We start from the raw sequence: 27,130 nt of genomic DNA on the forward strand, positions 1-27,130 counted from the left end.
AGGTCATTATGTTGACCAGTGTTGCTTGTGCAGCGAGCAAGTACACACTAGCTAGCTAGTACACACACACACTAGCTAGCTAGTACACACTAGCTACACTAGCTAGCTAGTACACACACACACACACACACACACACACACATACACACTAGCTAGCTAGTACACACTAGCTACACTAGTTAGCTAGTACACACTAGCTACACTAGCTAGCTAGTACACAATAATTATAAACTGGGTGGTTCGAGCCCTGAATGCTGATTGGCTGAAACATTTTGTTGTTACAGCCTGTAATTAAAATGGATTAACTTGAGATTTTTTGTCAGTGTAATTATGTGTTTAGACATTTTTTCAAATTAATTTCAAATTAAAAGCTGAAATGTCCTGAGTCAAATATTCAATAATAATATAATATAATATGCCATTTAGCAGACGCTTTTATCCAAAGCGACTTACAGTCATGCGTGCATACATTTTTGTGTATGGGTGGTCCCGGGGATCGAACCCACTACCTTGGCGTTACAAGCGCTGTGCTCTACCAGCTGAGCTACAGAGGACCATTCAACCCCTTTGTTATGACAAGCCTAAATAAGGTCAGGAGTAAAAATGTGCTTCACAAGTTGCATGTATTTACAATAATAATGTTTAACATGATTTTTGAATGACTACCTCATCTATGTACCCCACACATACAATTATCTGTAAGGTCCCTCAGTCGAGCAATGAATTTTAAACACAGATTTAACCACAAAGACCAGGGATGTTTTCCAATGCCTCGCAGAGAAGGGCACCTGTTGGTAGATAATAAAAAAAATCAGCAGACATTGAATATCCCTTTGAGAATGGTGAAGTTATTAATTACACTTTAAATGGTGTATCAATACACCCAGTCACTACAAAGATTCAGGCGTCCTTCTTCACTCAGTTGCCAGAGTGGAAGGAAACTGCTCAGGGATTTCATCATGAGGCCAATGGTGACTTACAGTTACAGAGTTTAATGACTGTAATAGGAAAAAACTGAAGATGGATCAACAACATTGTAGTTACTCCACAATACTAACCTAATTGACAGAGTGAAAAGAAGGAAGCCTGTACAGAATAAAAACATGCATCCTGTTTGCAACAAGACACTAAAGTAATATTGCAAAAAAAATTGGGCAATACATTTCTGTCCTGAATACAAATTCTTATGTTTGGGGAAAATCCAATACAACACATTACTGAGTACTACTCTCCATATTTTCAAGCATAGTGGTGGCTGCATCATGCAATGGGTATGATTGTAATCATTAAGGACTGGGGAGTTTTTCAGGATAAAAAAGAAACAGAATGCTATTGGAAAAGCTGGTTCAGTCTGCTTTCCACCAGACACTGGGAGATGAATTCACCTTTCACACAAGGCCAATTATACACTGGAGTTGCTTGCCAAGAAGACTGAATGTTCCTGAGTGGCTAATTTACAGTTGTCACTTAAATCTACTTTAAAATATATGGCAAGACCTGAAAATGGTTGTCTAACAATGATCAACCACCAATTTGACAGAGCTTGAAGAATTTAGAAAAGACAAATGGGCAAAAGTTGCACAATCCAGGTGTGGAAAGCTCTCAGAGATTCACAGAGAAAGACTCACAGCAGTATTTGCTGCCAAAGGTGCTTCTACAAAGTATTGACTCAGGGGTGTGAATACTTATGTAAATGAGATATTTCTGTATTTAACTTTCAATAAATTAGCAAACTTTTCTAAAAACATGTTTTCACTTTGTTATTATGGGGTATTGGTTGTAGATGGGTGAGGCCAAAAAATATTTAATGCATTTTTTATTTGGTCTGTTACACAACAAAATGTGGAATAAGTCAAGGGGTATGAATACTTTCTGAAGACACTGTACATATACTTTCTGGTTTTAAATCAATGCATGGATATCATGAGTAATTAGCCGCCTTCCCGGGCAGTTCTTTCAAGACATTAATCTCAGTTGGATCACCTGGATAAATAAAGGATGAACAAAACAGTAGGCTATAACATTTGGGCTGTATCAAATAAATGAGCAGTGGCCTAGTGAGTGTGCCAGGGGTCTGTCTGAGGGGTCTATCTGTAGATTCAGGATGCTGGTTGATCTAACAGGCAGCTGGGGTTCCCTGAGCTGAGCTGCTGCCATCGCTGTGATGCCTGGGAGCAGGTTCACACGCACAGCACTTTTGAGTGTTGGAAAGGGAGAGATACTCTCATCTTGATATTTGAGCATGTTTGTTTTTTGTCTTTGGATATTTCTTGTTTTTTGTGTTTTTGCGTGTGTGTGTGCATGCGTGTTTATGCACTTGTGGGTGTTCCTGAAGCTTAGCAGCAGGTGGGGTCTGGGTATTGCGGTAAATCTTTCCTTTCTTTTTGCCAAACCAGCATTGTCTGTTGCCTTGTCTCAGTCTGGTTGGCTGGTGTGTACTCCAGGCAGCAGAGGACCTGTGAATGTAGAGCATGCTCAATGTAGAACACAACACATGACTGTTTGTCAGGCCCTAGTCCCTTCCCTTTGCACCTTCTGGTTCTTTCAGTGTTTGGTCGTGTCTGTGTGTGCACCACTGGTGGCTGGTGGCACCTTAATTGGGGAGGATGGGCTCATGGTAATGGCTGGAGCGGAAGTAGTGGAATGGTATCAAACACATTGTTTCCGGGTGTTTGATGCCATTCCATTTGCTCCGTTCCGGCTATTATTATGAGCCATCCTCTCAGCAGCCTCCTGTGGTGTGTGCATCTCTTAGGGCAACCCCCTGGGGAAAGACAAGAACGAAATGCACCATTCCAAACTGCATCATTGTAACCAGGTTTATTTATAGGTCCTGTCTGTTGTAGGTCAGTCACCGCTGCCTGCCCTGCCCCCGGCCTTTATTCTAGGCCATTGTTCTTCAATCCGGCTTCTAGGGACCCACAGGGTGTGCAGGCTTTTGTTTCAACACAACACACCACCTGATTCAACTAATCAGTGGCATCTGCCCTGTCCTCTATGTTAGTAGTTCCTAAACCCAATAAAATACACATTTTCTTGAGACAGACACACAACCACAACCCAAGCTTTAGCCTTGCTGCAACTCAAGACAGACAACCCAACTGTGGGTCCTCCTGACTGACACATGAAAAGACACAATTTTGGTAAACCTATTTCACCAGGTCCTCTGGGTGTTGGTGGACTCTGTGTTTAACAGATATGTTATTCCAGGTCTGAGTGTGGCTCAGGGTTCATGTTTGCATCTGATTACCATAACAGTGAGGTCAATAGAAGGTCTGTGGCAGTTAGCTAGCAGGTTTATATATGGAAGTACAGGTGTGAGCGGCAGGTTTCAGATCCTAGGGGCAAGCCGGCAGCCGAGGTGAATGTTGGATGAATCCTTTCCTGCTTCAACTTGCTTTTCAGCCTGTTTGAGCTGTCAGAACGAAGAGGGTAAGACTTGAGGTCACCTCTGGGAGTGTAAGACGCATGAGGTAAAACGCATCAACCCATATACACAACAAGCTAGCATTGTTGCCTTCTAGTGAGCTGGGATAGGCACTATGACTGCCTTATTGAGAAGGGAAGTTTAGGAGATCATGTGTCATGTTTTTAATTGGGAAGGAAGTGACAGGATGATGAAACACGGAGTAACTGTTGCTACTGGTGTGTGTGTGTGTGTGTGTCAGGTGAGAGTAACAGACACACTAACGTCTGGGTTCATGTCACACACTCAACATGTCCCTGGATTGTCCTGCTGGTCACCACCACACCCTGTAATCATGACACATCCTCCCTTCCACCCACCACCTGTGGCCAATGGAAGATCCCTCTCATGTTGTTTCCAGTCCCCTTGGTTTGAATGACAGATTTCTGCACATGGAATATCTGGATCATACTGTAGTCACACTGGACAACAGTGGATGCTACACAACTGCCCAACACGCACACACACACACGCAGCCATGTCTCTGATGCCTCAGATAAACCTTTCTACCCTGATCTTCTCTCTCTCTCTCTCTGAGGCTCAGCTCCTGCTGTATGTCACAAACTCTATTCCCCCTCTCCTCCTCCTCTTTCAAATTCTCTGTTTTCCTGTTTCTCTCTGTCTTTCTTTTCTTCTTTCCCATTTTTTCCCCTCCCTGAGCCTTCTCATTACCCTAGTGAACTAGAACATTGGCCAACTGAACTGTAAAAATGCATTGGTCAAAACAATACCAGGACACAGGTGTCAGAATGTGGAAGGTCATTCCATCCATAAGGCTGGAGAGGCTAACTCAAGCCCAGCATGTAGCACCAGGGCGGGGCTCCTCATCAGTCCAGAGCCTGGTCTCCCAGAGGCCTAGTTGATGGGACACTGGTCCTTTCCTATTGTTTTGTTCTGATACCCACAGTTAGTTCTGAGTAGAGTCTGAGGTTGTCGTGGGTGTTTGTTAGTTCTGGTTAGGTTATATTTACATGGGTGTTTCATGTGGCAGCAGGTCACACATTTTGCTGCTGGGATTGCACACTGCAGTATTTCGCCTAACAGATACAGGAGTTTGTCAAAATGTGATTTTTGTTTGAATTCTTTGGGGTTTGTGTAATTTGAGGGATATGTCTCTTAAATGGTCGTAGGTTAAAGGAGGTTAAAAAGTGCAGCTCTGTTTCCACCTCATTTTGTGGGCAGTGGCCACATATCTTGTCTACTCTTGAGAGCCAGGTCTGCCTATGGCAACCTCTCTCAATAGCAAGGCTATGCTTCAGGTATTCTGCCACTGTGTACTCTCTGTTTAGGACCAGATAGCATTCCAGTTTGCTCTGTTTTTTGGCTGATTCTTTCCAATGTGTCAAGTAGTTATTTATTTATTTATTTATTATAATTTGGTTGGGTCTAATTGTGTTGCCGTCCTGGGGCATGTTTGTATTTGTGAAAAGAGCCCCAGAACCAGCTGGCTGAGGGGACTTTTCTCTAGGTTCATCTTGCAGGTTAGGGCTTTTTAATGGAAGGTTTGGGCATCGCTTTCCTTTAGGTGGTTGTGGAATTTAACGTCTCTTTTCTGGATTTTGATCATTAGTGGATATAGTCCTAATTCTGCTCTGCATGCATTATTTTGGGTTTTGCATTGTACTCTGAGAATATTTTTGAATAATTCTACATGTAGAGTCTCAATTGGGTGTTTGTCCCATTTTGTCACTTCTTGGTTGGTGAGTGAACCCCAGACCTCACAGCCCTAGAGGGCAATGGGTTCTATAACTGATTGGAGTATATTTTTAGCCAGATCTTAATTGGGATGTCAAATGTTATATTCCTTTTGATGGTGTAGAAGGCCCTTCTCTCTCTCTCTTTCTCACTCAGTCACTCACTCACTCAATCACACAGACCACTGGTAATACTGACCTCAGACTGAGTCCCCAATGTCACTCTATTTAGTGCAATACTTTGGACCAGTACCATTTCACCCAACTATTTGTATCTTATTTGTAGCTCATTTAAATTAGCTTGTTTACAGACATTTACAAATGTGTTTGTACTGTTGCCCTCTCCTCGTTAGTTCATTTTCAGTCGTGTCTTTTCCTTAACGAGTGCTCAGCATCGAGAGCAAGCATGAGGTCACCATCCTCAGTGGACTCAACGAATTTGTGGTCAAGTTCTACGGCCCACAAGGAAGTAAGTAGCCTTGAGCCAGAACGGCTCATAGGGCAGGAGCCTATCTCCTGTTTTTGTAGCGGGAGGCAGCTTGATGTACATGTACACCCCCTGGACAGGACGCTAGTCTATCGCAGGGCCATGCCCCCTTAATGCTGAGTGCCAAGCAGAGATGCATCAGGTCCCATTTTTTGTGTTTGGTATGACTCGGCCAAGGATTGAACTCTAACCACAAGGCCACTGAGTTAGTAAGGAAGTAAGTGTTTTCATAAACATCCTCACTGGCTAATTGTGTCTATGCAAAGATCTGTATGGCATTGTCTGCTATGGTGTGGAGGCAATCTTCCTCCCAGTGTGTGAACATGCGGTTGTGTGTGCAGGTGTGTGTGTTTCAAATCAAATGTTGTTTTTTAGCACCGTATGAAGGAGGTGTATGGAAGGTACGAGTAGACCTACCGGACAAATACCCCTTCAAGTCTCCATCGATAGGTACAGTATGACAATGCATCTGTCACAACACTCTCTATGTAATATACAATTATAACAATTTGGTGAAAGCATTGTGGAAATGACAGTAACACCTTTGAAGACTAACTGTGTTATTGTTCTCCTCACAGGATTCATGAATAAAATCTTTCATCCCAACATTGATGAAGCGTAAGTTCATTATGATGATTATCGTTTTAGTAGTTAGCAACTAATGTATGTTGATGTATAGGCCTGGACAAGCTTATCAATTATCCGTGATGTTTGTTTGATGTTAGCCTATATCACAAAATGATGCTCACAATTTGTTTATTTTATTCTCTCTCATTTCCCCTCCTTCAGGTCAGGGACGGTGTGTCTAGATGTCATCAACCAGACGTGGACAGCCCTGTACGGTGAGTAACAGTTCCAAAATGTCTAATTGGATACATAATGGACATGGTACCACCTCAGTTTAACAATGTTTGAAACCTACTGAATGGTTCGTTCCATGCCATGGTTACATACCTTTTCTCTGGTCAAATCTGGGCTGTTGGCTGTAAGGAGCAGCTGCGAGAAGCTGATATAAGAGGGACAGACTGGAAAAACAGGTCTAGAATATCTGTATAAACTTAAGTAGCTCCCAACCGAGCATGATTGCCATTAGGTCTGTCCCCAACTAAAAACAATCTTGGTTGACCGAAAGCCATCTGTTCTTTCGACCAATTGAAGGGTCTACATTTTTAAACGTGTATCTTGCCATGTATAGACACGCCCTATGTGTTTGAATAAAATCAACTATATGCATTTAGCTTGTCTGATGCTTTAAGTGCACGGTTTGACGAAATAAGACACAAATGACTCAAGGGAGCCAGAGTTCAAGATAACCAGAAAATAAAAAACACCTGACCCGACCATCCTCTGCTGGCTTTCGCACATTCTGCCGTTACTCTCCTGAAGTTGCTGGTAATAGGCTACACGAGGAGTCTGCAACCTTTCTCATGTAGAATTCCAATTTATCTCACAATTTCTACCGATCTGCGTGCCAGTTATGGTTTTCATATGCACATGTTCGTTTCATTTAATTTATAATAACGTCTTCGTATTTCAAAAGGATTGTAATGTGGTTCATCAAAATTCTATCCAAATCTAAATGAAAATGATACAACCCTAAAAAGTAACTTATATTGCCATTGCCAACTATGTAGAAATAGCCTACATAAAGCCAACAAATAAAAACATTGTAGCCTGCAGGTAGAAAATATCCTGATAAAAATAGATATCCTATAAATCACATTGGCTACTCATGCCTGTCTGCAATTAACTTGAAAACATTGAATCAACTATTAACTTGGGTCCAGCCTGAAGCTTGTGCTAGCAAACTTGTAACATTGTATAAACAATTCTGGGCCCTAATAGTTTTCTGCACCAGTGCGCTCGGGACAGACACAGCCGTAGGCTATTTGCCCAAGGGATAAGAAGTAATCAGGTAGGCCTATTTTATGACGTTTCCACTGGATCAGAGCATGACATTTTCCCTTTCACACTGAGTGGTTATCGAAAGGGAGAGGGCTGGAAAGATTTTTCAAATACATTGAGGAACTACTGTCATTCTCAATAGATGTAAAAACAGTCTTTGTTTGCTTGCTGTTTGAGGTGAAGAAAACATTACTTTGAGAAGCTCACAGCTCATTAGTGGTGGTGCGTTAAGCCAATCAGAAATACTATCAGATCCCCAAATGGGCACATTTATATGCCTACATTTGTGTGCAGGCCGGATAGCCTATAGGCCTACTTCTATGCATAATCAGGTGCACTCAACATTGACAGGAGCGCTCCAAACAAAAGACAATGACTAAATTGACAAAACTCGTAAATGGAATGAAATAAACCTAAACATGTTTCTCACACGTGTAGCATAGGTTGTGCGCTCTGAAAACAACATGTCCACTCCGACAATCAGAACGGTAAAAGACTGGAATAGTAATATATTGGATGCATTAAGAGAAATTACCATAACCAAACAAACATTGTAGATGATAAATTATAGGAATTAACAGTACATTACTGGTGATGTACACTATATGACCAAAAGTAAGTGGACACCTGCTCGTCGAACATCTCATTCAAAAATCATGGGGAACATCTCATTCCAAAATCATGGGCATTAATATGGAGTTGGTCCCCCCTTTGCTGCTATAACAGCCTCCACTCTTCTGGGAAGGCTTTCCACTAGATGTTGGAACATTGCTGCGGGGACTTGCTCCCATTTAGCCACGAGCATTAGTGAGGTCGGGCACTGATATACGCTACCGTTCAAAAGTTTGGGGTCACTTAGAAATGTCCTTGTTTTCGAAAGAAAAGCACATTTTTTGTCTTTAAAATAACATCAAATTGATTAGAAATACAGTGTAGACATTGTTAATGTTGTAAATGGCTATTGTAGCTGGAAACAACTGATTTTTAATGGAATATCTACATAGTCGTACAGAGGCCCATTATCAGCAACCATCAGTCCTGTGTTCCAATGGCACGTTGTGTTTGCTAATCCAAGTTTATCATTTTAAAAGGCTAATTGATCATTAGAAAACCCTTTTGCAATTATGTTAGCACAGCTGAAAACTGTTGTGCTGATTAAAGAAGCAATAAAACTGCCCTTCTTGAGACTAGTTGAGTATCTGGAGCATCAGCAATTGTGGGTTCGATTACAGGATCAAAATGTCCAGAAACAAATAACTTTCTTCTGAAACTCGTCAGTCTATTCTTGTTCTGAGAAATGAAGGCTATTCCATGCGAGAATTTGCCAAGAAACTGAAGATCTCGTACAACGCTGTGTACCCCCCTACCTTGTCACAACACAACTGATTGGCTCAAACGCATTAAGGAAAGAAATTCCACAAATTAACTTACAGTGGGGAGAACAAGTATTTGATACACTGCCGATTTTGCAGGTTTTCCTACTTACAAAGCATGTAGAGGTCTGTAATTTTTATCATATGTACACTTCAACTGTGAGAGACGGAATCTAAAACAAAAATCCAGAAAATCACATTGTATGATTTTTAAGTAATTAATTTGCATTTTATTGCATGACGTAAGTATTTGATACATCAGAAAAGCAGAACTTAATATTTGGTACAGAAACCTTTGTTTGCAATTACAGAGATCATACGTTTCCTGTAGGTCTTGACCAGGTTTGCACACACTGCAGCAGGGATTTTGGCCCACTCCTCCATACAGACCTTCTCCAGATCCTTCAGGTTTCGGGGCTGTCGCTGGGCAATACGGACTTTCATCTCCCTCCAAAGATTTTCTATTGGGTTCAGGTCTTGAGACTGGCTAGGCCACTCCAGGACCTTGAGATGCTTCTTACGGAGCCACTCCTTAGTTGCCCTGGCTGTGTGTTTCAGGTCGTTGTCATGCTGGAAGACCCAGCCACGACCCATCTTCAATGCTCTTACTGAGGGAAGGAGGTTGTTGGCCAAGATCTCGTGATACATGGCCCCATCCATCCTCCGCTCAATACGGTGCAGTCGTCCTGTCCCCTTTGCAGAAAAGCATCCCCAAAGAATGATGTTTCCACCTCCATGCTTCATGGTTGGGATGGTGTTCTTGGGGTTGTACTCATCCTTCTTCTTCCTCCAAACACGGCGAGTGGAGTGTAGACCAAAATGCTCTATTTTTGTCTCATCAGACCACATGACCTTCTCCCATTCCTCCTCTGGATCATCCAGATGGTCATTGGCAAACTTCAGACGGGCCTGGACATGCGCTGGCTTGAGCAGGGTGACCTTGCGTGCGCTGCAGGATTTTAATCCATGACGACGTAGTGTGTTACAAATGGTTTTCTTTGAGACTTTGGTCCCAGCTCTCTTCAGGTCATTGACCAGGTCCTGCTGTGTAGTTCTGGGCTGATCCCTCACCTTCCTCATGATCATTGATACCCCACGAGGTGAGATCTTGCATGGAGCCCCAGACCGAGGGTGATTGACCGTCATCTTGAACTTCTTGGTGAGAAGTTCTTCTCACCAAGCTGCTTGCCTATTGTCCTGTAGCCCATCCCAGCCTTGTGCAGGTCTACAATTTTATCCCTGATGTCCTTACACAGCTATCTGGTCTTGGCCATTGTGGAGAGGTTGGAGTCTGTCTGATTGAGTGTGTGGACAGGTGTCTTTTATACAGGTAACGAGTTCAAACAGGTGCAGTTAATACAGGTAATGAGTGGAGAACAGGAGGGCTTCTTAAAGAAAAACGAACAGGTCTGTGAGAGCCGGAATTCTTACTGGTTGGTAGGTGATCAAATACTTATGTCATGCAATAAAATGCAAATTAATAACTTTAAAATCATACAATGTGATTTTCTGGATTTTTGTTTTAGATTCCGTCTATCACAGTTGAAGTGTACCTATGATAAAAATTACAGACCTCTACATGCTTTGTAAGTAGGAAAACCTGCAAAATCGGCAGTGTATCAAATACTTGTTCTCCCCACTGTTAATTGAAATGCATTCCAGGTGACTACCTCATGAAGCTGGTTGAGAGAATGCAAAGCTGTCATCAAGGCAAAGGGTGGCTATTTGAAGAATCTCAAATATAAAATATATATTTATTTAACACTTTTGTGATTACTACATGATTCCATATTTGTTATTTCATAGTTTTGATGTCTTTACTATTATTCTACAATGTAGAAAACAGTAAAAATAAAGACAAACCCTGGAATGAGTAGGTGTGTCCAAACTTTTGACTGGTACTGTGTGTGTATGTATGTGTATAATATATATATATATATATATATATATATATATATATATATATATATATATATATATATATATATATATATATACAGTTGAAGTCGGAAGTTTACATACACCTTAGCCAAATACATTTAAAAACTCAGTTTTTCACAATTCCTGACATTTAATCCAAGTAGAAATTCCCTGTCTTAGGTCAGTTAGGATCACCACTTTATTTTAAGAATGTGAAATGTCCGAATAATAGTAGAGAGAATGATTTATTTCAGCTTTTATTTCTTTCGTCACATTCCCAGTGGGTCAGAAGTTTACATACACTCAATTAGTATTTGGTAGCATTGCCTTTAAATTGTTTAAATTGGGTCAAATGTTTTGGGTAGCCTTCCACAAGCTTCCCACAATAAATTGTGTGAATTTTGGCCCATTCCTCCTGACAGAGCTGGTGTAACTGAGTCAGGTTTGTAGGCCTCCTTGCTCGCACACGCTTTTTTCAGTTCTACCCACAAATGTTCTATAGGATTGAGGTCAGGTCTTTGTGATGGCCACTCCAATACCTTGACTTGGTTGTCCTTAAGCCATTTTGCCACAACTTTGGAAGTATGCTTGGGGTCATTGTCATTTTGGAAGACCCATTTGCGACCAAGCTTTAACTTCCTGACTGATTTCTTGATTTTCCTTCCTCATGATGCCATCTATTTTGTGAAGTGCACCAGTCCCTCCTGCAGAAAAGCACCCCCACAGCATAATGCTGCCACCCCCGTTCTTCACAGTTGGGATCAGAGGTGTAGTCCAGGGTATACGCTGGTATACGGCGTATACCTACTTATTTTTCAGTCAGCATTGCGTATACCCACTTCTAAATCCCCCCTGATGCGCATCATTCAGTAATATCTGTGAGTCAGATTGCCTATTTTCTTCCTCGGGGATAGTGAAGCCATGACCCACCCTCCTCTGCCTCTAATTGGCTGGTACTCGCTGCTTTCACTGATTAGATTGGTTAACTTTAGGCATGAGGACTGATGAGCCAATCAGAGGCAGAGTAGGGCGGGTCATGCCGAGGAAAATATCGCTAATACCTCAGGTGCCAGTGAAAAAAAAAAAAAAAAAAACTCAGGTGCCGGTGCCACTTGACTACGATAACGGCAGCAGACCAAACAACGGATGAAGAAAGGACACAAGCGGCGGTGTGCCACCCCAGTTGATGGAAGACATCATTCTGAGGTAAGTTTTAAGGTGGTTTCCAAATGAATCATTATTTTAAACTACTGGCAAATTGCCAGTGACTGCACATTTAGAGGAGAAGAGATGTTGCCGCCAATAGTTAGTGCGAGTCGGCTAACGTTATGAAGCTAGCTACGTAGATTGGGATAATGTGGGGAAACCGGGGCATTGTTGGTTTTCAGTAAGTGTTTAATCAACCCAGTTCATAAGAATTTCATACCAGACTGATGAAACTGATTATCTCAATGTTTATGAAGCTTGTTTATTATTGTAAAGGTCTAAATTATAACGTTAGCCAAGTTACTAAGCCCTAAATTATAACATTAGCCAAGTTACTTAGCCCTAACTAACCTATATGATCTAGTTTAATTGCATAGTAGCTAAGCTGGTAGTTGATTTTTAAGTAAGTTAAAACACAAGAATGGGGACAAATAGTTTAAGATTCAGCCTAAAACAATATTGAGGTCTAATCAGGCTGTCTTATTTTGTATAGGGACAGGTAACCATGAAAAGGAAGGGAGATATTGCAGACTTTTTTGTAAAGAGGCACAAATCAGGCCCAGATCAGGCCCAGGCAGACCCCACCCCTAAAACCAGCAGCCCTGGCAGCTCTCAACCGGGAGCTAGCCAGGCAAGTCAGTGTGAGCATAGAGAAGGATCCAGTCTACCACCACCAGGTCAGAACACACAGGCAGTAAATTGCATCTCCAGTTTATTGAAAAGTGAAGCCTCACACTGTAACAAAAGGTGATTTTGACAGATTAAGCCTCATTTTGAATTTCTGTGTGATGTTATTTATTTTATTGCCCTTCTATTTATTTTGTCTGTATCCATGTTTGTTTTTTACAATGCTACTGTTATATAACATTTTGTACATTTTGTGTTAAATTTGTTGTTTTTTTGTTAAATAAACTCTCCCAAGTATTTCACTCACTAATCTCCTGTATGCTTCAGCTTCACTTGCTGAAAATATTTCCACTTGGTTATGCAGATTGTTAATGTAAAGAGGGGGACCCATGTCTTGCTGATGACTATTGTGATCACAGTAGTGTGTGTGTGTGTGTGTGTGTGTGTGTGTAAGTGTGTGTGAGAGAGAGAGAGACAGGGAGATGCATAATTAGTTTTGTTGTTGTCTGTAGACATCAATAATGACTGGCCAGACCTGTGGAGTGCTAAACAAACAGAAGACTTCAAATCCAAGAACCCCTGGTTGGGATCCAAAAACAAAAAATTGGGTAAGTTTAGGTAGATTGCTAGTTTGGGTAACTTCTGAAACAGTGGGCACAGATAACTTTGTGTGTGTGTGTGTGTGTGTGTGTGTGTGTGTAAAGGACCATGCACACGTACAGCTGTGGATACAGGAGTAGTTACATTGTTTGTTTATGCTTCGCAGGATGTCTGGTCTGTAGCAGTGTGAACTCCATTGGGATCGACAAGGAGCAAGGTGTATCGCTCTCAAGAGAATGGATGAACTTTGAAATTCAAGTGTCTGGCCAGGGAAGTAGAACAACAAGTTTGTCAATCTTGAGAAATAAGGTGAGGAAACATGCGTTGTCCAAGGCCCACACTCAGGCTGTGAAGGTGGCAGAGCAACAGAAAGAAGCTGCCATTGAGAATACAGTGGAGACTATGACTGAGTCCTACATGAAGGAAACTGAAGCTGTGTTTCGAACAGCCTACCATCTGGCCAAAAAGAACCGACCCTTTTCTGACCATGAGAGCCTCATTGAGCTGCAGGAACTGAATGGTGTAAAAATGGGCTCAATACTTCATTCACGTTACAGTGCAACACAAATAATACAACATGTTGCTAGTGAGATGCAGAGCAAAATCATCAGTAGCATTATAGCATCATCCAGTAAGTTAGCTGTCCTAATTGACGAGGCATCTTCTTTAAGTCACAAAGCTGTCATGACAGTTTCTATTAAAGCATCAATTCAAGAAGAAAGCCCTGAGTTCATATTCCTGGAACTTGTTGAACTGGAAAATCAGAGAGCAGATGGCATATTACAGGCGTTACTCACCTGTTTAACTAATGCTGGCTTTACAGAAGAGTGGCTTCATGAAAACTGGGTAACATTTGTATCTGATGGAGCCAGTGTCATGCTAGGAAAGAAGTCAGGAGTAGCAACCAGACTGACTTTGAGATTCCCAAAGCTTTTTGTATGGCACTGCATGAACCATAGACTTGAACTTGCTGTGTCAGATGCAGTTGATGAGGTAAACTCTGTCAATCACTTTAAAACTTTTATCCAGAAGCTATACTCTCTGTATAGTGTGTCAAACAAAAATTAACGTGAACTTGTTAATGCAGCAGCTGAAGTAGGCTCACAACTTCTTCGCATTGGCAGAATCTTGGATGTACGCTGGGTGGCCAGTAGCTTTCGGACTGTTCGTGCTGTTTGGACATCCCTGGGAGCTCTTGTGCAGCACTTTAAAAATGCTTGCAGTGATGAGATGAGGTCCACCAAAGAGAGGCAGATGTACAGAGGTTTGTTAGACCGTGTTCAAAGTCCAGAATTCATTTGTGACCTTGGCCTCATGTACGACACTCTCCATGAACTAAGTCTCCTGTCACAGGAGCTTCAGTCTCGTTCTATAACGCTCCTCAGAGCAGAGCATCTGCTGAAACGCTCAATCAGAGTGATCCAGTCATTCAAAGAGAGTCCAGGTGAGAAATATAGTGAGGCTTTAGAAGCAAAACAGACTGGGGAGTATCGGTCTATAGCCCTGAAAACAAATGCAAAGCTGAAGTCTATCAATCCAGGCCAGTTCTTACAAAGCCTTGTGAACAATCTGGAGAAACGCTTGTCTTTTGAAGATGAGACCATCATGGACCTCAGCATCCTTGATCAGAGTAAGTGGCCATCAAAGCCCAGCATCCGCCATGGTGAAGAACAAGTTAAGCGACTGTGCAAGCGATTTAACTTGTGCACAGACCAAGCACTGAATGGGATGCGGGACCTACTGGAAGAGCCCAGTAGTGAGCCCAAGGACCTAAAACCACTTATGAACTGTATGAAAACATTCCCTGTCGGTACAGCAGAGTGTGAGAGGAATTTTAGCCTTATGAACAATATAAGCTCAGACAAGAGGGCTGTCCTTCTGATCTCAAACATATCAAACTTGATGATGATTAATATCAACGGCCCACCAACTTCCAAGTTTGATCCTAGAAAATATACAAGGACCTGGTTGAAGAGCCATCGTGCTGCCTCTTCGGTGCGTTCTAGACAGTGCAGTGTGAAAGCTCCTGCAGAAAGCAAATTTGTCTGGAATATACTGTAGTATGAGCAAAGGTCAGAAACCCAGTGCTGGGTTGAGAGAGTATATCACTGTTGATGTGTTGTTAATGCATATATTTTTGTTAATTGTTAACTAAATATTGTTGTAACATATTTTGTTGAATGATTTACCGGTAAATGAACATGTTCAAAACAAAGCATATAGCAATATGAACAAGGATGCATTGTCACCTTCAGATTTGAAGTATTTTATTTAAATAAATGTGCAAAAAATAATCGAAACACCATTTCCTGTTTGCCTCATGATAAATACATTTTACATTCATCCAGGCTGCTCTTGTGACCAGTAGTAACTACAAACTGCTCCTAATCAAGTCATGATCATTTTATAATAGTGTGCAAGTAGAAATTACATATTTTTGGGTAAACTAAATCATAGTCTTACATGTCACTGTTTCTAAAACAGGGCTTTTTTCTGGACTACTTAAAAAAAAAAAAGGTGAATACTGAGAGTATACCCACTTCTCCAGGGACCACTACACCACTGGTTGGGATGGTGTTCTTCGGCTTGCAAGGCACCCCCTTTTTCCTCCAAACATAACGATGGTCATTATGGCCAAACAGTTCTATTTTTGTTTCATCAGACCAGAGGACATTTCTCCAAAAAGTACGATCTTTGTCCCCATGTGCAGTTGCAAAGCGTAGTCTGGCCTTTTTATTGTGGTTTTGGAGCAGTGGCTTCTTCCTTGCTGAGCGGCCTTTCAGGTTATGTCGATATAGGACTCGTTTTACTGTGGATATAGATACTTTTGTACCTGTTTCCTCCAGCATCTTCACAAGATCCTTTACTGTTGTTCTGGGATTGATTTGCACTTTTCGCGCCAAAGTACGTTCATCTCTAGGAGACAGAACGCGTCTCCTTCCTGAGCGGTATGAATGGCTGCGTGGTCCCATGGTGTTTATACTTGCGTACTATTGTTTGTACAAATGAACATGGTACCTTCAGGCGTTTGGAAATTGCTGATTTATTTTGATTTTCCCATGATGTCAAGCAAAGAGGCACTGAGTTTGAAGGTAGGCCTTGAAATACATCCACAGGTACATCTCCAATTGACTCAAATGATGTCAATTAGCCTATCAGAAGCTTCTAAAGCCATGACATCATTTTCTGGAATTTCCCAAGCTGTTTAAAGGCACAGTCAACTTAGTGTATGTAAACTTCTGACCCACTGGAATTGTGATACAGTGAATTATAAGTGAAATACTGTGTCCGTAAACAATTGTTGGAAAAATTACTTGTGTCATGCACAAAGTAGATGTCCTAACTGACTTGCCAAAACTATAGTTTGTTAACAAGAAATTTGTGGAGTGGTTGAAAAACGAATTTTAATGACTCCAACCTAAGTGTATGTAAACTTCCGACTTCAACTGTATATATATATATATATATATACAGTGAGGGAAAAAAGTATTTGATCCCCTGCTGATTTTCTACGTTTGCCCACTGACAGACATGATCAGTCTATAATTTTAATGGTAGGTTTATTTGAACAGTGAGAGACAGAATAACAACAAAAAAATCCAGAAAAACGCATGTCAAAAATGTTATAAATTGATTTGCATTTTAATGAGGGAAATAAGTATTTGACCCCTCTGCAAAACATGACTTAGTACTTGGTGGCAAAACCCTTGTTGGCAATCACAGAGGTCAGACGTGTTTCTTGTAGTTGTCCACCAGGTTTGCACACATCTCAGGAGGGATTTTGTCCCACTCCTCTTTGCAGATCTTCTCAAAGTCATTAAGGTTTCGAGCCTGACGTTTGGCAACTTGAACCTTCAGCTCCCTCCACAGATTTTATATGGGATTAAGGTCTGGAGACTGGCTAGGCCACTCCAGGACCTTAATGTGCTTCTTCTTGAGCCACTCCTTTGTTGCCTTGGCTGTGTGTTTTGGGTCATTGTCATGCTGGAATACCCATCCACGACCCATTTTCAATGGCCTGGATGAGGGAAAGAGGTTCTCACCCAACACTTGACGGTACATGGCCCCGTCCATCGTTCCTTTGATGCGGTGAAGTTGTCCTGTCCCCTTAGCAGAAAAACACCCCCAAAGCATAATGTTTCCACCTCCGTGTTTGACGGTGGGGATGGTGTTCTTGGGGTCATAGGCAGCATTCCTCCTCCTCCAAACACGGCGAGTTGAGTTGATGCCCTGTATATGTGCTTTCTTGAGCAGGGGGACCTTGCGGGCGCTGCAGGATTTCAGTCCTTCACGGCGTAGTGTGTTACCAATTGTTTTCTTGGTGACTATGGTCCCAGCTGCCTTGAGATCATTGACAAGATCCTCCCGTGTAGTTCTGGGCTGATTCCTCACCGTTCTCATGATCATTGCAACTTCACGAGGTGAGATCTTGCATGGAGCCCCAGTCCGAGGGAGATTGACAGTTATTTTGTGTTTCTTCCATTTGCGAATAATCGCACCAACTGTTGTCACCTTCTCACCAAGCTGCTTGGCGATGGTCTTGTAGCCCATTCCAGCCTTGTGTAGGTCTACAATCTTGTCCCTGACATCCTTGGAGAGCTCTTTGGTCTTGGCCATGGTGGGGAGTTTGGAATCTGATTGATTGATTGCTTCTGTGGACAGGTGTCTTTTATACAGGTAACAAGCTGAGATTAGGAGCACTCCCTTTAAGAGTGTGATCCTAATCTCAGCTCGTTACCTGTATAAAAGACACCTGGGAGCCAGAAATCTTTCTGATTGAGAGGGGGTCAAATACTTATTTCCCTCATTAAAATGCAAATCAATTTATAACATTTTTGACATGCGTTTTTCTGGATTTTTTTGTTGTTATTCTGTCTCTCACTGTTCAAATAAACCTACCATTAAAATTATAGACTGATCATTTCTTTGTCAGTGGGCAAACTTATAAAATCAGCAGGGGATCAAATACTTTTTTCCCTCACTGTATATATATATATATATTTTGTGTGTATATCTATATATTTTTTTACATTATGCTACTGCTCAACTAAAACAAATCTTGATCGACCAAACAATCAACTAATTGGGGTCAGCCCTAATTGCCATAGAGAAGTTCCTATCATTAAAACCTGTACTAGAAATTGACCTTTCTGCTGTGATTTGTACTCTGTTTTGACAATTATGAACACTGTCAGTGGGACATACCAGACATGGCATAATATGGGTTTTTTAAGCAGGGTCAATGGGTTTCAACGTGATGGGAACAGGGCACCCTTTCTGGTTTGAGTTGTTGGCCAATTCACTGCCTCAGATAGATAGGCTGTTGTATTGAAGGTGATAGCAGAACAGAGACCTCTAGTGGTCGTTTATCATCATGGCAGAACTGGATATGAAATGCAAACCTGCAAGACCTACTAACCTCCAATGAAATACTTGTGATGTGGCGTTTTTTTATTGTAGTTCCTGTGTGACCACTGGTGTGGCGGTCATGAGTCATGACCGCAGTCAAATTCCATGTGACCTTTAGTCACAGTAACGAGGCTTCTCCAAAACTGTGCTCTGATGCCGCTGATGGTCTTTAGTAGCCTACCAGACTTGCTAACTGCCAGTCGCTAATGGCCTAGTACTCAGCCTAGTACTCAGCACTCTATTGTCCCTATAATCACTCTGACATCAATGCAAATGCAATCCAAAATCTAATTATACACGTCATGAGAGCCCATGGGCTCACGTTGCACAATATTTCTATAGGCTATGCAATTGCATGAGAAAATTGAGTTTTGATGGCCTTTTAAAAAGGAGGATCGCATCAGCTTTATATACACTGCCGGTCAAAAGTTTTAGAACACCAACTCATTCAAGGGTTTTTCTTTATTTTTTACTAGTTTCTACATTGTAGGATAATAGTGAAGACATCAAAACTATGGAATCATGTAGTAACCAAAAAAGTGTTAAACAAATCAAAATATATTTTATAGTTGAGATTCTTCAAATAGCCACCCTTTGCCTTGATGACAACTTTGCACACTCTTGGCATTCTCTCAACCAGCTTCACCTGGAATGCTTTTCCAACAATCTTGAAGGAGTTCCCACATATGCTGAGCACTTGTTGGCTGCTTTTCCTTCACTCTGCAGTCCGACTCATCCCAAACCATCTCAATTTGGTTGAGGTCGGGGGATTGTGGAGGCCAGGTCATCTGATGCAGCACACAATCACTCTCCTTCTTGGTATAATAGTCCTTACACAGCCTGGAGGTGTGTTGGGTCATTGTCCTGTTGAAAAATAAATGATAGTCCCACTAAGTCCAAACCAGATGGGATGGCGTATCGCTGCAGAATGCTGTGGTAGCCATGCTGGTTAAGTGTGCCTTGAATTCTAAATAAATCACAGACAGTCTCACCAGCAAAGCACCCCCCCACCATAACACCTCCTCCTCCATGCTTTACGGTGGGAAATACACATGCGGAGATCATCCGTTCACCCACACCGCATCTCACAAAGACACGGCAGTTGGAATCAAAAATCTCCAATTTGTACTCCAGACCAAAGGACACATTTCCACCGGTCTAATGTCCATTGTTCGTGTTTGTTGGACCAAGCAAGTCTCTTCTTCTTATTGGTGTCCTTAAGTAGTGGTTTCTTTGCAGCAATTCGACCATGAAGGCCTGATTCACACAGTCTCGTCTGAACAGTTGATGTTGAGATTTGTCTGTTACTTGAACTTTGTGAAGCATTTATTTGGGCTGCAATTTCTGAGGCTGGTAACTCTAATGAACTTATCCTCTGCAGCAGAGGTAACTCTGGGTCTTCCATTCCTGTGGTGGTCCTCATGAGAGCCAGTTTCATCATAGCTCTTGATGGTTTTTGCAACTGCACTTGAAGAAGCTTTCAAAGTTCTTGACATTTTCCATATTTACTGACCTTCATGTCTTAAAGTAATGATGGACTGTCATTTCTCTTTGCTTATTTGAGCTGTTCTTGCCATAATATGGACTTGGTCTTTTACCAAATAGGGCTACCTTGTCACAACACAACTGATTGGCTCAAACGCATTAAGAAGGAAATAAATTACACAAATTAACTTTTAAGAAGGTACACCTGTTAATTGAAATGCATTCCAGGTGACTACCTCATGAAGCTGGTTGAGAGAATGCCAAGAGTGTGCAAAGCTGTCATCAAGGCAAAGAGTGGCTATTTGAAGGATCTGAAATATAAAATATTTTTTGATTTGTTTAACAGTTTTTTGGTTACTACATGTGTTATTTCATAGTTTTGATGTCTTCACTATTATTCTACAATGTAGAAAATAGTAAAAATCTAGAAAAACCCTTGAATGTGTAGGTATTCTAAAACTTTTCACCGGTAGTGTAGGCTAGGCATACTATATTTATTTCTTAACTTTCCTAATATTAAGCACATTGCTTAGCTTTACAACAGGAGTAGCCTACCTGGCTGGCAAGAAAAAGAACTGCAGGAAAAGCGTCCTCCATTCGCTATTTAAGTGCATACAGATGACATGTATTTTTTCCCCCTTCCCCTGTTCCAACAGGTGCATGATAATGGTCCATTCTAAATCAAAACTAATTTCACACATATTATTTAGTATATGTAAAGATGAGATTAAATTGAGAATAGTCTGATGGGTGACAATATTATCACTTGTGAATGATGCCCAGCATGTGCAGTCTTAAGGCAATAAACAGCGCATGCCTTTTTTTGATGTTGCAACTTTTCAAATCATAGTCGCACACATCATGAATAGCCTGTAGGCCTTTATGTTTTGTTAAGGTTTGTGTCACAACTAAATTGGCCAAAAAACTCAAAACGTAGCCTATAGCCTAGGACCCCTGGAACAGGGTTGGATAGCCTACAGACAGCCTAGTGAAACATGTTCTTATAAGCCCAGTCATTGCACAATCGTGTGTGAAAACAGAGTTTTGACTGGCCACTATTTAAAAGAGGATCCCAGCTTTCTCGTGCTGCTATATTTATTGCTCAATTCTTAAAATTAAGCACATTACAACCAATGTAGCCTACCTGGCATACATAGGCTGCGCGTGAGTTTCAAGTTTGGGGAAGCAAATATTTAACATAAAAATGCACCTTTATAATAAAGCATTCCATGCATCATTGCATTTGCAGACTAAGATAAGATAGCCTACTCTTTAATGTGATGAGTAGATTGGATAGTCATCATTTAGGCTAGTAATATAAATTAATCAGTTTGCAAAGAAATACTGTTCAATGCATGGCTGAACGTATATAGCGTAGAGCATGCCTAGGCTATAGACTATATCAGAAGTTTTTTATTTTTATTTCTTTGCATGGGAAAAATGTGGCCTTTTATAAAAACACATTTCATGCAATTCTACTACACTTTATATGACTGTAGACATGAGCAGAATCACAGGGTAGCCTACTCTGCTGACACTGACAAACAGATCAATAAAAACGACCTAGTCCATATAATAGACCTACAAGAAGTGGACACAAATAGAATATGATGTTCATCTAAACTGGAGGAGGAAATGATTGTCCAAAAACAAACTTTTAAGTAGCACTCAATGATAACTAGTGAATATGCGCAGTGCGCACTCACGGGGGATATTGGAGATATTGCTGATGCTGTCCGCTGGCGCCAATAAGATAGACTATACTGTTGTTCGCTTAATTAAGTTGAGAATTTCGATAACTAAAAGACAGATTTGTCTTTTCATTGTCTTCTCTTTACAGCAATAATAATTTCCTTTCCAAACTATGTTTTCCCGTGATTGTATTTTGACATATTGCAATATGCCTGGCTTGGCCTCTACTTTTCACAGACAGTCACAACTCAACAATAATCTGTCCAAATTGTGCATGCTGCCTTTCCTTCCGACTGTAGGCAAAGTGATTTAAAACAATCCACAAATAAAAAACAATTCCACACATACAGTATATTAGTAGGCTCTATGTAAAGACCAGATTAAATTAAGAATAGTCTGATGGGTGAGAATATTATCAAGTGCTTGTTAAATTGTGAATGAGAGACTGATAAAGTGTGTGCAGCCTGTACAAGCAACAAATCAGAGCTCATGCCTTTCATGCGACCTTTTTCAAATCATCATTAGTCGCATCATGCAGCCTTAGAATGTATAAAAATCTAAACATATAGCCTAACATTTGTATCACAACTAAAGTTGCATAAATAACTCTAAATTAAGCATATAGGAGGACCTGTTTCTTTGTTAACCGCTCAACACAGAATAGCCGCATGTGCGCACTCCCTCAGAAAATGATTGGGGAAAATATCCTTTCTATTTTATTCAGCAGTTGTATTCTTCATACTAGAAAATAATGCCATGGAATTCTAAGCAAATCTTGTTAAATGAACTAGTGTAGCCCACAGCCATATGGCATAGCCAGATTAGGACCTAACATAAGGACAACTCAGAATATGCTATTCTGTTCTGCTGAAATAGTATACATTTTCTTTAGACCTGTCTAAAATAAATAATGGGTTTATTGTGATGGTGTAGGCTATATTAAATGGATTTATTAGACTTTTTAAAATGTAGATGTTCCAAAGGTCCGCATCAGTGGCTTGTAGGCTATGCGTGGAAGCTAGGAGATGCTAAACGTGTTTGTTAATTAACGGTAAATTACAGTGAGACCGGTAGTTATTTGCATGAACCGGCTGACAAAATCTCATGACTGCCACAGCCCTAGTACAGCTCATTGAGTGTTTGCCTTGAGTAGGTTGCACATTATCATCTCTCTACCCCCCCATAATGTAAAACACTGGTCGTCCCTCCTCCCCTTGCAGACCTGACCAACATCTTTGAGGCGTTCCTGCCCCAGCTGCTGGCCTACCCCAACCCCATCGATCCTCTCAACGGAGACGCTGCCGCCATGTACCTGCACCGGCCAGAGGACTACAAACACAAGATCAAAGGTGAGACACACACACACACACACACACACACCAGATTGCCTGTCTGACTCCCTCTCTTTTCCTTCTCTCTGTTCCAGAGTATCTCCAGAAGTATGCGACAGAGGAGGCTCTAAAGGAGCAGGAGGAGGGAGGCGACTCCTCGTCTGAGAGTTCAATGTCAGACTTCTCTGAGGATGAGGCTCAGGACATGGAGTTGTAGTGAAGGGGAGACAACCCCCCTCCCCTCACCCACATAGACTATCATGTCCTAAAGAGCAGAAACAGACTATTATATACATATTTAAACAAGGCCATTTTTTTTATTACTAAACAAACGTGGATTTGTATGGATTATATGAATGAGAAGCGGCGGTGTGAAATGTCAAAATGTCACCCTCGTCTAGATATTATTTATTACTCAGTCATAGCCCCCTCCACCAACACCTCCACACCCACATTATTCTCCCCTCTTACCCAGAAAGGAGTGCAGCATTCTCAGGATCCTAGATTCCCTCTCCTGTGGTCTGGGTCGTATTCTGATTGACCGTTGACCCACTATCTGCAGGGTAGGCAGAATGTGGATGTTTCCGGTTTTCAGCGATACAGTAGTTTCAACCTAACTTCCGTTTCCCCTTAAAAACAGATGTGGGGACTCAGCTCAGGCATCTTTTTACGCCTGCTACATTAGGTTACCTTTGACCCAACCCTGATAGAACCGATAAGGGGAGACCAGAGAGCAGTACACCATTGGAAGACAAGACTGTCAGACAGTCATTGTCATGACAGAGACAGGGATGGAATGTTTACACTCAGTAACCCCAGCCACTCCCCGCACTAGTTTTGATTTTTAATTCTCAGAATTGTTCTATATTTGATTTCGTGTGTGAAACACTTTTTACAGGCACATCTTTTTCCACTCCCCTTGCTCTCAGAGAAGCTCTCTGGCTCTAGTGCACGGCCCACTGTTTCTAGAGTCATTACCACAGTAAGGAATCGCACTTTGAGATCCAATTTCACTTGTTGACTTTCTCAATTTTGGGGGTTGGAAGCTGCCATCAGGACCACCACATGATCACTCCTTCCCAAGGATCAGTTAGTGGGTTTCATCCAGACCTATCCAATATGGCTGCCGTTGACCTCTCTGTCAGGCCTCACCCCAGAGGCCAGTATATCCTATCCACCCACCACACCCTGGTTGTCATAGAACCTGTTTTGTAAACAAGACTTTTACCCTGTAGTCAGGAGCACCAGCGCACCAACCAAGAGACAACTTACCACACCACTTAACACCAGAGGTGAAGGGGGTGTTGAAGGTGGACTGAACATCCTTTATTTTCTGTATTTTTTCTCCTCTCTGCTCAGTGACTCATTGAGGCTTGCTACTTGTTGTTTTCACAAAGGGAGAGAGTGGGGGGGGGGGCTCTGATCAGTGTGCATGTGTGAGAGAGAACCCATCTTATGTTTTCAGACCCCACTGACCCAAATGGAAGCGAACCAGGCTACTAGAGCTATAGTAGTTTGTCGTCCTCAGTGACAACCCTAACGCAACATGAAACAACATACTGTTGTTGCTCTAGAGGAGAGAACCACAGAGATTAACTACTGTCATACCAGGAGCTGTCTGTCACTAAACAAACTCACATCATCATGCACCAGAGTGCACCAAGACACTCTTTTAGCCCTCCTCCTCTTCCTCTTCGTCCTCTTTCTCCTCCTCTTCCTCCTCTCCGTTTTAGGAAAGTGTTTGTGATTCTCCAAGCATCCTTTGGTACCTTGTGGCATGATACAGAAGTGAAGTTGTGTAGGGCTTTGTTGAGCTTATATGCTGTAGAAATAGAGAAAAGACACCTCTTGTTTGATGAATGGTTTTCGATCTAGATGTCAGCAGTGTCCAGTCGTATCCACACTGAGGGTCAGTGTGTGGCCAGGCTTCATTCCTTCCAAGCACTGTTTGGACTTCTCTCAGTCTTGATGGAAGACTATTATTAGTTGAATCAGGTGTGTTACTGCTTGGTTGAAACAGAAGCCTGGAGCCACACGACTCGACAGCCCTGATCTAGGGGTTGGGTTGGATTGGGTAGTTGTGAGGGGCTGGGTTGGGAGGTTTGAAGGCTACCTGGGGACTTGTTGGATGGAATGGGGAATGGCGGGTGGGGTGGTAACTAACCAGGTCGTTGTTGACCTTAACTTTGCCTATTGCTTATGTTCAACTATAATACGTGTTTTATAAATGGCCCCGTCTCTATTCTCAGTTCAGTGTGCAGGTGGACTCATCTAGCCTGGGTGTCTGGCTGTTTCTGCTATAGCCAACTCCTTTGTCGTTGTTCTTAGGTAATATTGGTCTAAAGCAGAAACGCACTGTCTGATACACATGCTCGAGGAGTACGCTGGCACCCAGGCTAGATGAGTACACCTACATACTCAGACTGGCTAGCAGAAAGTGTTTTTGGTTTTCAACCTTTGTGATCACTAACTCAGGAGCACCACATTGGGAGTGCTCCAGGATTCTTCTCTCTTACTATTGTGATCATTGAGAGGTTGGCCAAGGCTCAACCTACACAGGGTGTCCCATTCCTGCCACAGCAAACAATATGTGCACAATCCTATCCCCATGTGCCCAATCCTATATACTATCCTCATCTGTGTGCTTAATTCTATAATATCCTATAGGTCACATTATATCTGATTGTTTCAGATAGAAATGTAATGATTGAAAGTGGTCATTGGTGTCTATTCCACACAGTAGAGGATCTTGTCCATTATGTACATGACAGATCTACCTATGATATTCTAAACATTGTGCATCGTTTCAATAAGGTACTAGTGAAGTGTAACTGAAAGGTCTAGGTCCTAGACTCAAGGAGCTGGTTGCATATTACTGGTATAATAATGGGGACTCTTTGCTCAAAGCAGATGTCATAACATGTCGTAAGACTGACAAGCCTGTTACAGAAGTGTACTGGCCACTTGTCCTGGGTCAGATGAGAAGAGATGTATCATCCGTATTTTTTTAAGAAAACTCATCTTTCATAGGGGACATCCTAGTCGTAAACATTAGAATTGAATCATAATTGAATTAATCCATTTGTTTTTCTTTTCACAGAATGCAACAACTGTATAATGTATAAAGTTGACAATAACAGTTAACGTATTAGGGTTCAGGATTAACGTTAGAGATGTACAGATAACATACCGGACCCCCCACCTCATCCCCACATTATGATGCTATTGTTGATATGTCTGTAATTTGTCTTTTGCCTCCATTACACTGAGTCAATGAGACAGGAGAAGGACATTGCTTTGAAATAATATTGCATTGAAAAACATACTGTCTGTACTGACGGGGGAACTGCCTCAGTGTTGAGATGGTTGGAGTTAGCATTAGAATTCTCATACATTATGATTGTAGGTTTATCATTATGTTAACTGTCTCAATAACATGGGCACCAGACCTACACTGTGGTGTATTGTAATGGTTACCACAAGACTAGAGAACAGCCATAGTGTGTAACTACACTACATGATCAAAAGTATGTGGACACCTGCTCGTCGAACATCTCATTCCAAATTCATGGGCATTAATATGGAGTTGGTCCCCCCTTTGCTGCTATAACAGCCTCTACACTTCTGGGAAGGCTTTCCACTAGATGTTGGAACATTGCTGGGGGACTTGCTTCCATTCAGCCACAAGCATTAGTGAGGTCGGGCACTGATGTTTGGTGATTAGGCCTGGCTCGCAATCAGCGTTCCAATTCATCCCAAAGGTGTTCAATGGGGTTGAGGTCAGGACTCTGTGCAGGCCAGTCAAGTTCTTCCACACAGATCTCGACAAACCATTTCTGTATGGACCTCGCTTTGTGCACGGGGGCATTGTCATGCTGAAACAGGAAAGGCCCTTCCCCAAACTGTTGCCACAAAGTTGGAAGCACAGAATTGTC

The 27,130-nt window shown here is 41.8% G+C and overlaps 1 protein-coding gene and 1 long non-coding RNA gene across 2 annotated transcripts in view; both read left to right on the forward strand.

Annotated features, from left to right (window-relative positions):
- The window catches only part of LOC311134679 (ubiquitin-conjugating enzyme E2 H-like), a 36,424-nt gene extending 9,950 nt beyond the window's left edge, over positions 1–26,474 (forward strand). The window contains exons 2-7 of the mRNA XM_084168430.1: positions 5,553–5,629; positions 6,023–6,097; positions 6,226–6,265; positions 6,437–6,489; positions 23,085–23,213; positions 23,291–26,474. Coding sequence (XP_084024556.1) covers positions 5,553–5,629; positions 6,023–6,097; positions 6,226–6,265; positions 6,437–6,489; positions 23,085–23,213; positions 23,291–23,412 — 496 coding nt within the window. The 3' untranslated portion in view covers positions 23,413–26,474. The remainder of the gene's footprint in view (positions 1–5,552; positions 5,630–6,022; positions 6,098–6,225; positions 6,266–6,436; positions 6,490–23,084; positions 23,214–23,290) is intronic.
- LOC311134684 lies at positions 11,837–15,582 on the forward strand. Its single transcript, XR_014613715.1, has 3 exons — positions 11,837–12,051; positions 13,191–13,286; positions 13,445–15,582. It is a non-coding gene; the product is annotated as an uncharacterized lncRNA (long non-coding RNA).
- Positions 26,475–27,130: the final 656 nt, after the last annotated feature.

Source organism: Coregonus lavaretus (genome assembly GCF_964263955.1).
Source record: "Coregonus lavaretus genome assembly, chromosome: 9".
NCBI lineage: Eukaryota > Metazoa > Chordata > Actinopteri > Salmoniformes > Salmonidae > Coregonus > Coregonus lavaretus.